The sequence below is a fragment of the Lithobates pipiens genome, unplaced genomic scaffold (assembly GCF_037356315.1).
Source record: "Lithobates pipiens isolate NorthernLeopardFrog02 unplaced genomic scaffold, aLitPip1_a1.2 Scaffold_22, whole genome shotgun sequence".
NCBI classification, from domain to species: Eukaryota; Metazoa; Chordata; class Amphibia; order Anura; family Ranidae; genus Lithobates; species Lithobates pipiens.
Window position 1 is genome coordinate 301,403,985 of NW_027507784.1, and position 13,327 is coordinate 301,417,311.

The following is a 13,327-nucleotide window of genomic DNA, read 5'->3' on the forward strand; positions in this document are numbered from 1 at the left end:
CCTTGCCCCCATCCTGTTTCTGGGGCAGCGGAGGAGCAGCAGCAGACTGACAAGATTATCCCTCTGCTCTTCCATCCTATTAGCAGGTTTCTTGTCAGCAGAAGTACATGCCACATACCTAATTGGCTTCTAAGGCTTCCCGTTTCTATGATTCAAAATACTACAGTACAATAGATTATAAGAACCTGATGCCAAATCTAATTCAAGTACTTCATAAATGCATTTGCAACTATTTTTGTAAAAAATATATCTTTGTGTTGGTTTTTATTCTTATATTTGGCAAGTTCAACTTAAAGAAACAGTAACTATTATTTTTGAAGAGTTCCTAATATTCGCAACTATATAGGTACAGTAAAAGTTTAACATTTATGTGGTTGGACGTTAAATGTGTATATAAATATATTGCACCCCACTAAATACTGTCTTCACTTGCTTTTTGCATAATTGGCACCATGATGAGAAGGCTCTTTTGGCTATTTAATTGATTTTGATTATGGAGAATTAGAAAGTCCACAGATGGTTCATTTCTTTCATTCAACTAGTGGGTTGAACAAAAAACTGACTCGACTCCCCCATCCACACCTCGAATGTGTGGCTGGGGGAATCCTCCTGCTATGCCTTTGTATTCTGACAGCAAGGAGACTTCCCTACTGCCAGAATACACTTATTAGCACTGCCGGCTATAGCCGACACCACTGATCGAGCGGCAAAAATCCAACATCCATTAGTAGATCGTCTTCTGTACAACCACCCTGCTCATACAAGGATCGAAATTTATCTGGCCAAATTTCGATCCATGTATAGCTGACTTAAGAGTCCCAAAGCAATTCTCCTGCATTCAAGATGTGGGTCTGAGGATGCACAGTACAGATAGATTCTTTCTGTGCAAATGGCCTTGCTGCCCTCCTTGGGACAATGAGTATCCTTTAGAACTGTAAAACAATGGCAAAAGAAGGGCACACGGACCTAGTGCATTACCTTGCCGGAAGACCAGGTGGTGGTAGGACTGGCTTATGCGTTTTGAGGGAGAACCCTCTTCTTCAGAGCCAAACTGATCTCTGAGGAAGAGGGTTCTCCCTCGAAATGCAAAATGCCAGTCCTAACACCACCTGGTCTTTTGGCAATACCGGTTTTTCACACCTGACCTGAGAGTGACTGCTCGCCTCAGCTCGTGCTGTGTTATGCCTTTTATACTACATTTGTATGCGAGTACAGCCATTGTTGTTTCTATTTGTAATAAAATTTGTGTTGGTAATGCTCCAGGTCAATGTGCCCTTCTTTTGCTGTTGTTTGGCCTAAGAATCCAACAGGATCTCTTGGAACAATCCCAAGAAAGACAAAATGGCAGCTAGGGACAATGGCAGAGAAAAGTCACCACTGGTACGCCTGAGCAGCAAGTCAGTCCACCTAAAACTTAAGTTTGGGGGCTTTTTTTCAGCTGACCCCTTTAAGACTCTTACATATACTAAAAATAATTGTTGTTTGCATCGATTCTTAGAAATAAGCTTGTTAGATATCAGTTTGTGAATTATGAACCAAGTGCCTGCTCAGTGAAGAGGAGAAAGTGAACCACCTGCTGTGTGGATTTTTTATGATACATCAAGAAACCTTTGCATGCAATGGGTGTTTCCAAATCCCATAAATGCTTCATTTTGCCATGTAAATAATACCTACATGGCCCAAATGATGCTTATTTATTGTTGATCATGGATTCTAGACCCGAGTCTAACCCTTGGCGGTCCTTGACATCTGTGCTCTACTGATTGAACTTCTGCGGTAAGTTGTATATGCAGTGCTTTTGCTGTGTATCATGTATTGTATACTACATTTTACTTTAAACTGCACGGACAGATTTCCAAAGCGTTCATCGTGTTTTTACATCAACTACTTTACAGTATTTTAACCACACTTGGCTCAAGATACAAGAAACACAATGAGAGACAGGGCATCCATATATGTAAAAACATTCCATATTTATTAAGGCAGACAATTATTAGCAATCGGCACCACCTTGTCCAGCAATCGGTGCCTTGTACCCCGCCAACCCCAAATATATATTTGCCAGTTTAGTTCATCAAGCAAAGTCAATGGCCTGTTCCCACAGGATCAGGGTGAATGCTGTTTTTAGGTATATATTTTTCTTGTTACAAAAATGTCCTTCTGATCTTCTCAAGTCAGGTAAGTGCCCCTTCACTTTAGAAGGCTTGTAAGACTTTATTTATTTGCACAGTTATTGTAATGTCTCTTCTAACCCCTTGTGTAACCCTTTGGCACAAGTCCACCTGTGGATGCAGTGCATACGTTTTCCGATGTTTTGTGGTGTTCATCATGTTCCACCATGTACCTTTCCAGGTATAATACTTCAGCAACAGAGGTCAGCATTTTAAGATTCACAAGCAATACCTGTTTCACATGCAGTTACTTCAAAATAATGTATTTATTGCTTGCATTTGGAGCTACAAGCTGTTCAATGCTCCGATATGGTCCTCTGCCTGAAAGCCTAGACAGCACAGCTATCTCCTAGGCAAGTCTCCCAGCAAACCTAGACATTGTCTGGGTGAAAGATGTCTTGGAAATCTCCACCAGCTCCTACTGGGAGTGTTTTATGAGTTCCATGGTTTGGTCCTACTCCCCAGCTTAAAAGTAAGAATGTGGAAGCCGGCCTGTGGGTGCATCATTATTGTTTACAATTCTAGTGGAGTCCATTAGTGGCTCTTCTGTCTGCCATCCTCTGTCTGGACAATTTGAGCTGTCGGATAACTTTTTTAAGTCACTTTTCTCTTCAAGCGCCATTTTTACACCTTCCATCTCTAAAGGACCCCCATTCTCACCTGCATGTGCCTTTTCTCTACGTCTTCGTGCATAACATACTGCACTTACTATAACTATCACAAGCAAAATCCCAGCTGCGGCAGCTGGCACTAAGACCAAGGTTAGATTTCCTTCACGAGACTGATCAATGTGTGCAATGGATTTTGGAGATTCCGCTAAAGTCTGTGCCTCTGTACACAGCTCACGTTCTGCACCCACATCGTGCATGGTTTCAAGACAAAGCCTGTAAGTGCTGTTAGCAGACAGTTGTGTCAGGGAATAATATGGTATTGATGGAGGGAGCTGGTAGGTCACAGACCAATGTTCTGGGACAGACAGGTTTTGGACAGTGAGCCTAAGTCCTGGTAGGTGTTTATTGTTTTCAATATAACTCTGTAGATCAATTTTAATAGAGCTGCTAGTTACTTCAGTTACTTGCACTTGTAGTAAAGGCTGTTCAGCAAAGGGTGTTAATGACAGCATCTCACAATACATACCATAGAATCCAGTTGGACATTCACATTCTATTTCCCCAAGTGAGTTCATCCTACAGAAACCACCATTCAAGCAAGTTTGAGGTGGACACAACTGATCATATGGAGTTGGTATTTCGGGGTCTTGAATTTCTGTCTGTACAGCTGGAATGGTTGTGGTTGGAGCGGAAGTTGGTCTGGCTGTTGGTGTAGAAGTTGTAGTTGTAGGTGGTGGCGCAGTGCTGGTAGGTGCTAAGGTTGTAGGCACAAAGACTGTTGTAGGTATTGGACATCCAAAATCAGAATTTTGTAAATTGCGCAAGATCTTGCCAGCATTTTTGGGAGGGAAATGACAGCGAGTTTCATCAGAACGCAGCAGAGCAACCCCACTCACTCGCAGCCATTCTGTCAGCCAGCTTAATAAGCACACACAATTAAAAGGGTTTTGTGCCAGGCTTATGCCACGAAGACGTTTTGAAGATTGGAAAAGACCCTTTGGCAAAGTACGAAGATTCAATCCACTTAAATCTAAATCTTGTAATCCAGTAAGACCAATGAAATCTTCTGGCTGAAGCTGAGAAATTGCAGCATTGCCAGCAAGGTTGAGTTTGGTTAAGCCACGTAGACCAGGTGGCAGTTTACTAAGCTGATTATGAGACAGGTCTAGATCATGAAGATTCTTGAGGCCACTCAATAGATCTGCTGGTACTTCTTTCAGGCCAAGACCTGCTAGTCTTAGAGTCTCAATATTACTTGCATGGAATACTCCAGGCTGGATAGTGGTAATAGTATTGTAGCTAAGATCCAAGAGCAAAAGATGTGGTAAGGAGAAAGCTGGTGCTACAACCAGTTGATTCTGAGAAAGCTTCAGTTCAAGCAAGTTCTCAAGACCTCTGAAGGCATCAGGATGAATACTACGAATCTGATTACCACTGAGATACAACCTCTCTAACCGACCAAGCCCTTGAAAGGTCTCTGCAGAGATTTCGGTAACCTGATTAGATGAAAGGTCAAGGTTGCTGAGGTTTGCCAAGCTTTTAAAAACTCCACCAGGTAGATGAGACAGTTTGTTATGAGATAGATCCAAGAGCTGCAAGTCCCACAAACCTGAAAAACTGTTTTCTTCTATGGAACTGATGCCATTCTCAAAAAGATAAAGGCTTAAGGTGTTCTGAGGTATGTTTCGGGGAAAACTGGGGTTCTTGCGACTTGAGCAGAAGATGGTAAATGGTACGCTGCATTGACAGCCATCTGGGCACGTTTCAACAAGGACTGTATACGTGGCACAAAGGAGAACACTCCATATAAGCTGCAGATGCATGGTGAATATTCTGGAAAAAAGAAATATATATTGTTACTACAGCATTTTGCACCAAAAGGCAGTAGATTACTTTATTGAAATATTCAGTTAAGTACCATATTAGATTGTCAGCTGGTTTTCACTAACAGGCATGTGTACCTGTAACAGTTTTGGAATTTGTAAAGAGTGGTCACATTATCATATTTGTTGTATTTCTTGCACGGCATTTAGTATGTGTTTTCTAGTGGAGGGGTGGCTACAGCCCCATTACCGGGTTTCAACAAAAGTTATATAGTCAAGGAGAAGAAGAGGTGCATACCTTGTGTAGCAGAAGGTTTTTTAGCAACCATGGGCCTGTGGTACACAGAGCCCTTGGCTACCAAACAAAATATACACTCTTTGTCCCCCAGCCAACACTAATGTACACGGGTTGAATAGGAGGCCGACAACTGGATATTTTCTTCTTTCAAAGCCCGCAAATCAATGCTGCTCTTCCCCCCCAATCCCCTGCTCCCCCATTCCACCAAATGCAAACAAGCGTGGCTGGGAAATAAGACGGAGTAAACAACTGTGTTAAGGCTCAAGGCTCCAGACACAACAGTACAGAAGTTGTCAAAACTGTTTTTCCAGGTAAAACCATGTCACACTAACAATGGGGATAAAACCACGTTAAGTGCAAAGAAAAAACTGATGATTTTGCCACGGATCTTGTGAGCTGATAATTTTCAGTGTTCTCTGCCTATGTACAATTTGGGGTTATGGAGATGAGGAGGAAGAGGTGGAGTGGGAGTTGAGCACAGGTCTGTGTTTTTGGTAATTTCTCAAAAAATAAGTAGGCAGGGCTGACACCAAGTGCTTTGAAATTCAGTACCAAATATACACTGGGGTTGATTTACTAAAACTGGAAAGAGTGCAAAATCTGATGCAACTTTGCGTAGAAAACAATCAGCTTCCAGTGTTTTTGTCAAAGCCTAATTGAAAAAGGTGCTGTTTGACTGAACACGTCCGTTCGTGACGAAACGCGCGTAGGGAGATAGGCGTTCTGACGTCTCCGCGTTCTACGCCCAACCAGGAAGTGCGGGCGGCACACGAGTCCGGCCGGCTCGTTTTTTATGTGATCGTTTTTTTCTATACATATGCTTCGTATTGGAGATAGAAGCAGCGTGGTGCCAGCAATCTACGATACCTTCGTTTCCCGATTGGAGCCTTCGTATTGGAGATGCAAACGGTGTGGTGCCTGTGACGGTTCATCCAGAAACCTCTGTGCTGTTGCCTTACTGATCTCACTAACACTGGGATCTAAAACTCTGGTAAGCGGCCCCTCTTCTCACTGGTGGAGGATTGTGTTGATTATTTTCTATATACATGCATTTGTGGATATTTTTGCACCTTAATATCAATTTTGAGGAATCAACAATACTTTTTGGACAATTTTTTCTTCATTATATATGAACTCTTTATTGCTTTTGAATACTATTTTTGCTAATTTTATTATTGGTTTAGATTTAGCACACACAATTTTTGTTTTAATATACATTAATTTTTGTGGGGTTTTTTTTTCTATATTTATGTTAACTTCATTTCAGATCTAGTATACACTTTATTCACTTACCGTATATACTCGAGTATAAGCCGAGATTTTCAGCCTCTTTTTTGAGGCTGAAAGTGCCCCCCTCGGCTTATACTCGAGTCACCGCTGTCTGACTGCCCGAACAGCGTGTCGAGCAGACAGACAGCGGCCATTCTACCTTTCAAAAGCCGCGCCTCCGCCTCCGCCTCCGCCTGTGATAGGCGGAACACTCAATTTCCCAGCAGTCAGTGTTCCGCCTATCACGGACATCGGCTCATCCTCGTACTACGGACGAGGATGAGACGATGTCCGTGATAGGCGGAACACAGACTGCTGGGAAATTGAGTGTTCCGCCTATCACAGGCGGAGGCGGGAGGCACGGCTTTTGAACAGGGGAATGGCCGCCAGGGCGCCGACGAAGAGTGGCGATCCTGGCATGGGACGACACGGAGGCTCGGGACGGGACGACATGGAGGCTCGGGACGGGACGACACGGAGGCTCGGGACGGGACGACACACACACACACACACACACACACACACACACACACACACACACACACGGATGGACACACACACACACACGGATGGACACACACACACACACACACACATGGATGGACACACACACACACACACAGGGAGGGATGGATGGATGGACACACAAACACACACAGGGATGGATGGATGGACACACACACACACACACACACACACACACACAGGGATGGACGAGTCAATAGGTTTCCCAGTTTTTTGGGGGTAAATTGGGGGCCTCGGCTTATACTCGGGTCGGCCTATACTCGAGTATATACGGTATATGATGATACGATAGTATTTATGTATACTATTTACTAATCATATTTTCGTCACTTAACATTGTTCTTTTCCATGTCTATCGGTATAGTTTTGGATTAGGTTTTAGGTATACAATTTTTTGTTTTTAGCGCAGCTCATTTTGTTCACCTATTTAGTTTGATATCGGAGTATTCCTAGGGTTGCTGCTTATAGGTTACTTTCTTTTGCTGTTTGAGTAGCGCGGTTTACTCTTTGTACCCTGTTTGACTCTAATTGGCTACCATGCACAGCTAGACAGATTTTATACTCTCCCATTTTAGTAAATCAACCCCACTGTGTTGTCATGTCAATGAGGAAGATAGGACAACAGTATATTTCTGACACCTTTTTCTGTACGAGGAGCTTTGTTAAAGGGATAAAACATAAGTAAATGTGCACTTATTGCAGAGATGTATGAACTGTTTTTTTTTTTTTTTTTTATTATTATATCTCAGCATATGCTTTAATTGAGAATATGCTAAAACTTCACAAAATTAAGGGATTCAGTGAAAAAAACTTGAAACAAAAAATAAGTCTAAAAAGAAGATAATTGGTATTGCCTCTAGCCAGCTTCTAGTTGTCACTTTTTGATACAGGTCAAGCAATTAAAGGATCTGCTTTATGGCTTTGGGCAACTTAGCCAAGTCTTTTCAAAGAGTAGGTCTTATTAAACTTGCTGAAATAGGGTTTGTGTTCAAAGCAACCAGTCAAATGCTAATTTCATTACAGAACGCTCATTACATATCTAGGGGAAGATCCAAATTGTTACAGCGAGTAACCCAGGCAATTCTTTTATTTTTATTTATTTTTTAAGTTCATATATGAGGATAAATGTATTTTTGATTATGATAAAGTTCATTAGTTGTTAATATGCTAAAATAATACTCAGGGACACTTTGCTGCCAGTTTACTTAGCTTGTTACCCACATTCCCGTCTTGTCCTGAGAATAATGGAGTGCTACAAGCACCGGTGTGAAATATTTACTAAATCGACATATACAATAATTTAAAGCTCAACTCCACTTATTCAGAAAAAAATAATTAAAAATAAGTTGCCCAGTTGTGGTTAGGAAAAAAATAAATAAAGCAACTCTAACTCCAGTACTTGCCTCCGGTTCTCTTCTGAGTTCCATGACAGCCAGCATCATCCAACTCACTTCCTGTGAGCTTGGGCTGTCATGGACACACCCCCTGAGCTTACATTACGCCTGGACAGGACACAGAGCTGTCCAAAAGTAATGACCGTTCAGGCACCCGCCAAAGAGTAGAGAAAGACCCCATGTCACAAGACTGGCCCGAAGACTGCAGGATTTAGAGGCGTTACATATTTTTGTAAAAAAAAGTATATCAGTTGATATTAAAGAAAAAAGAAAGTTATTAAAAATGTGGTCAGTATTAAAATTTGGAGACATTTCCATTTACGTAAATTGATGTAATAACCAAGTTAAATCACACGGGCACGATTGGAGGTCTGAGAATTTAGGCTGAGAGCAGGCCAAGATTGATTATCTTTTTTTTCAGGATTTAGACAATAGGGAATGAAATATTATCTATGAAGTTAAAGGCCCTCAGCTGACATCCCCTTGCAGCCAGCTAAAACCGTTCCTTTTTTTTTTTTCTTTCTTTTTTTTTTTTAATACTGTGTTTTAAAGGTGTTGTGAAAAAAAATGCTGAGCTGGCGTGTGCGGACAGGCTTCATCTGCTCCGTGATTAAATAGTTAACAATTTATCCTGGTATTTGAACCCCTATCATTTAGTCTGGATGACCTCTCACCTTCAGCACAAGAAAGGCTTGTGCCTGTCAGGCCATGCCCTGTGTGTATAAACAAAGCCCCTACTGGTATGCAGACCCCCCTTCCCTGTCTGTCACTTCTAAAACATCATGTAGATAAAGGGGCTGTGTGCTAGTAGGCCACACAGCCTTCATCAGAACCAGACACACTTCTCCGACCCCCCTCTACCTTTCCCCAACACACTGCTATTTTCCGTAATTTAGATACTAAATCATGCAGGGATTCTATTTTTGTAGCTTGTTATATGCAATTAAATGAATTAGGTTATCAACAAACGATTCTTTCATAGTCTGTGGAAAATAATTGACCCCATTCGCAATTTCCTCCACTTCTGCAAAGTATTAACGCTAAGTTTTTTGGTTTTGAACCTGAATCTGGTAAAAGATAAATGGTAATAAAGGAGAAAATCTAGAAAAAGCCATACTTTCCAAGGCTCGTTGTATACATATTTATCTGTCTATCTAGGCCACAGGCACCTGGGGCCAAGCGGTGGTAGGTTGACCATAGATGGTTCATTGTAAAAAAATGAACAGATTCACCCATTCACGCATACGAGATGCATGGAGAAATCCTCAGCGCTGCGCCATTGTATTCTGACAGCAGGACTTCTCCGTTGCCAAAATACATCAGTCGGCGTCTGCAGCCGATTAGCTGCAAGTTGCCTATCAACACTAGTTTTCCAATCGTTCTGCTCGACAGACATCGAATAGGATTATTGGAAAACTATTGTTGATCAGCTATGGATGGACTGAAATTTGTCAGTTTCCTGCTGATGCAGTCACATTTCTATCCCTCTATGGGCAGCTTGAAATTCATGTGTATCTCCCTGCCCGGGGGAATAACTAGTGCTGATTACAGTAATCAATAGCTGTACGCAGGTATACACTGGTATTTGGGTACAGTTTGTATGTATGCACGCATGTGTTTACACAAGTACCCATATACAGCTGTATATAGAGCCTCAGATTTTTATGGGAGGCCATATGCAGCACCTGTGGCTCCATGGTTGGAAACGCACCTGAAATACGCCTATACTGCTTCATGTGCCGATGTGCATGAGGCCATTATTTATCTGTCTATGGATGCTGCATCTGATTACAGTCCATAACAGGGTACAAAATATATAATTGGTCTATCTAGGCCAATAACTGGGCATAATCAAACAAAAATATAGAGAATTCTGTTCAGTGTCGCTAATTGTCATACACAACTGTGCATGGGGCAGGCACTACCTCCTATGCCTCTTCTCCATTATGTACATATCGCTTCTCATCTACACATTTCTGCAGCCCACTGTGCAAATACAGCTTCACACTTCTATAATCCAGCACATACAAACCGCCTCAGGTACACACACAGCTTTGTAATGTGTGTTGGGTAACTTACAAAAACATACGTCTGCATTCCAGTATGTCTGGGATATGCAAATTTTCTACTTCTATTTTTCATGCAATACCTCGTGAAGAGTGTGTGTGATTTTATATATATATAAAAATGTGTGTGTGTGTGTGTGTGTGTGTGTGTGTGTGTATGTATATATATGTGTGTGTGTGTGTGTGTGTGTGTATATGTATGTATATATATATATATATATATATATATATATATATATATATATATATATAATGGTCCAGCAATTCTGTTGTCTACTTTGTAGGTGCTGCTTAATGTATACACACTTCTGTAATGTGTAATACATTGTTGTGCTAAATAGTAAGTTCATGTTCCATCTATGGAAGAGGGATGGCGAGCGCTCAGGTGCTGGCTTGTTTCTGGGGGGAAACAATAGCAACCAGTAAGGGAAATTAATCCCAGCCATTCGATTTGCACCTGAGCAGTCTCAGGTTCAGGGGCCCTTTGGGAAACAAGACATTAACATACGGTCATTTCTGATCAAAAACAGACAGTTTAAGGCAGGCCATAGACGGTGTGAATTTTTTTTCTGCAACCAAGGGTTGCAGGAAAGAAGTTTGCACCATTCACCTATCAACATAGTCATTGCTGAGAGGGGAATCCCTCCTGCCGAGATATTGTGTCCTCCTGATGGGGGAAGCTGTCCCCGCCGGGAGAAGACAGTGATTATTGCTAGAGGCTATAGCAGCCCCTACTAATAATCACAAGTGAATCTGGCAGGCTGGTTGCACCCAAGTTGATCGATCAATCAACTTGGTACACTCCGCCTGCCCATACACACTTCAAATTGTCTATGACTGGCCTAAGCCAACAATTCTTAAACAGGTTTCCTACAGATGACCCCTATGATTAAGCCACGGTGGGTGGGGCGAAACATGTCAGGAGACATTGACTGAGGCTTTCATATCTATACATCCATTCTAAGATGGGCTATGGTGATTGGCCATGTGAACCCGATTTGAAGCTAAAAGGTTTCCTCCGGAAGTTGCTGGGGGTTCCTTGAGCTGTGGCTGTCTGTCCTTATATCTAATGGTGCCTGCAGAGCCAGCAGCACGACACAATTAATCATTTTAGCAGTCTGTAATGGTGGCATTCTGACCACCACTGTAAAGGGGTCATTCTTCCCACTGACCCCTGCTGTATTGGTTTTTAACAAGGATTCCCCAATACCTGAACATTTTACCTGTCTGAAAGGGTGGCATTCTGACCACCATTGTAAAGGGGTCATTCTTCTCACTGCTTCATGATGGATTGGTTTTTAGCAAGGGTTCCCTAAAACCTGAAAATGGTTTAAATGATTCCTCTGGGATAAAAAAAGTTTGAGAAACGCTGGTCTAAGCTCTTAAAGTAGAACTATAGGCAAAAATTTTTTTTCATTTCGGATAGATCCAGGGAGGGTTATAACCCATCAGATTTTTGTTTTGCCATTTGTGTCCCATTGCAGAGATTTCCCTTTACTTCTTATAGACAAACAGGAAGTGAGAGGAAATCCCTGGAAATTAAGGGAATTCCTTGGGGCCCCCCAGGTCACCAGATCTAGTGTCCCCATTGGAAGATTTCCCTTCTATTGCTTTTCTGGGGACAAACTAATATTTGGGAATTGCGTTTACTTTCACTTTCAATGATTATTGTAAACGGGACATCTTGAGCGGGTGAATCTCCTCAACGGGGCCTTGAGAGCGCTAAAATCTGACAGGGGTTCTAATCTCTCTCCACTCTATCCAAAACTAGAAAAAAAAGTTTTGCCTTTAGTTATACTTTAAGGAAACTTTGTGTATCATTTGTACATTTTTCTTATATTTGTACATTTTCCTGAATGTATTTTCCACCCTATGCATACAATCGCATTTACATGCTTTTCATTGTGTATTGTGTGCATACTGCCCACTCTTTACAAATGTGCTGTGTACACTGTGTCTCACATGTACACACTTTTCTTCCCTGACACACACGTCTGTATATTTCCTTACAGATCCAGCCCTGCTTGTATACATAAATAAGTTACTTGAGATTTGACTGGAAGGCCTGTTCTGCAAATCCCAGCGGAACACAATGTATGGGCATGTATTTTTCCAGAAAGTAAGCAGCGCAGGAGGTCTCCTCCGCATGAATACATCTGAGATCAGGAGAGATAGACTTTGTATATATCAGTGCCTCTACAGACAGAGTTAAGGCAGGGGTCAGTAGGAGGCAGGTAATATGCTGAGGAATGTGCAGCTGTGAAGGGGGGGCAGAGGTGAGAGAAGGGGATGGAAAGAATAAGAGGAATAAGAAGAGAGGAGATTTAGCAGATGGTGGGGAGAGGAGAGCCATTTTGGTAATTGTTGTCAGGAGGGGAGTCCAAGGCCTGTGTGTCTACATAGATGCAAGGGAAAGGGGAGAAGTCATGTCATCTGAGGGAAGCTTCCTTTATTCTCTAAGAGTGAAGCTGATTATAAAAACGGTTTAAACAAAGGAGAATCACTAATAATCTTGTAGCTGTGCATTGCAGCTTAAACCATACATTGGTAGATTTCTGTAAAAACGTTCAACACATTCAAAAATGCCATCAGAAACTTGAAGAACGCAGTTCAAAAGTACTTTAAAATTTTGTTGGCTTTTAATATTCGATTTTGGAATGAATGGAATTTCCCAAATGGAAATCACATTCAATACATTTCGTTAGTCCATGAAAACGTTTCCAATCTGCCTTATCAATGTTTTTCCTCATTTTGACACCATTCACTCTAATGCTGCGTACACACGATCGGAGTTTCGGCCAGCAAAAGACCGACGAGAGCTTTTCATCGGAAAATGCGACCGTGTGTATGCTCCATTGGAATTTAGTTGGCCGAATTGCCGCCAGCAAAAATTTGAGAGCATGTTCTCAGTTTTTCCAATCGGAAATTCCAATCGCGTGTATGCAATTCAGACGCGCAAATCTCATGCATGCTCAGATTCAACTACGAGATGGAAGCTATTGGCTTCCAATCGCGTGTATGCAATTCTGACACGCAAATCTCACGCATGCTCAGATTCAACTACGAGATGGAAGCTATTGGCTACTGGGTATTGAACTTCCTTTTTCTAGTCCCGTGGGGTATAGTATAGTTCTTTGCTTTACTGAATTCAACTATTTTTGGATGGCAGT

General features: G+C 41.8%; 2 protein-coding genes across 2 annotated transcripts in view; one reads left to right on the forward strand and one right to left on the reverse strand.

Moving 5' to 3' along the window:
- The window catches only part of CORO7 (coronin 7), a 304,349-nt gene that overhangs the window by 187,348 nt on the left and 103,674 nt on the right, over positions 1–13,327 (forward strand). The window lies entirely within an intron of this gene.
- VASN (vasorin) overlaps positions 1,955–13,327 on the reverse strand; it is a 34,181-nt gene continuing 22,808 nt past the window's right edge. The window contains exon 2 of the mRNA XM_077449253.1: positions 1,955–4,615. Coding sequence (XP_077305379.1) covers positions 2,638–4,605 — 1,968 coding nt within the window. The 5' untranslated portion in view covers positions 4,606–4,615 and the 3' untranslated portion in view covers positions 1,955–2,637. The remainder of the gene's footprint in view (positions 4,616–13,327) is intronic.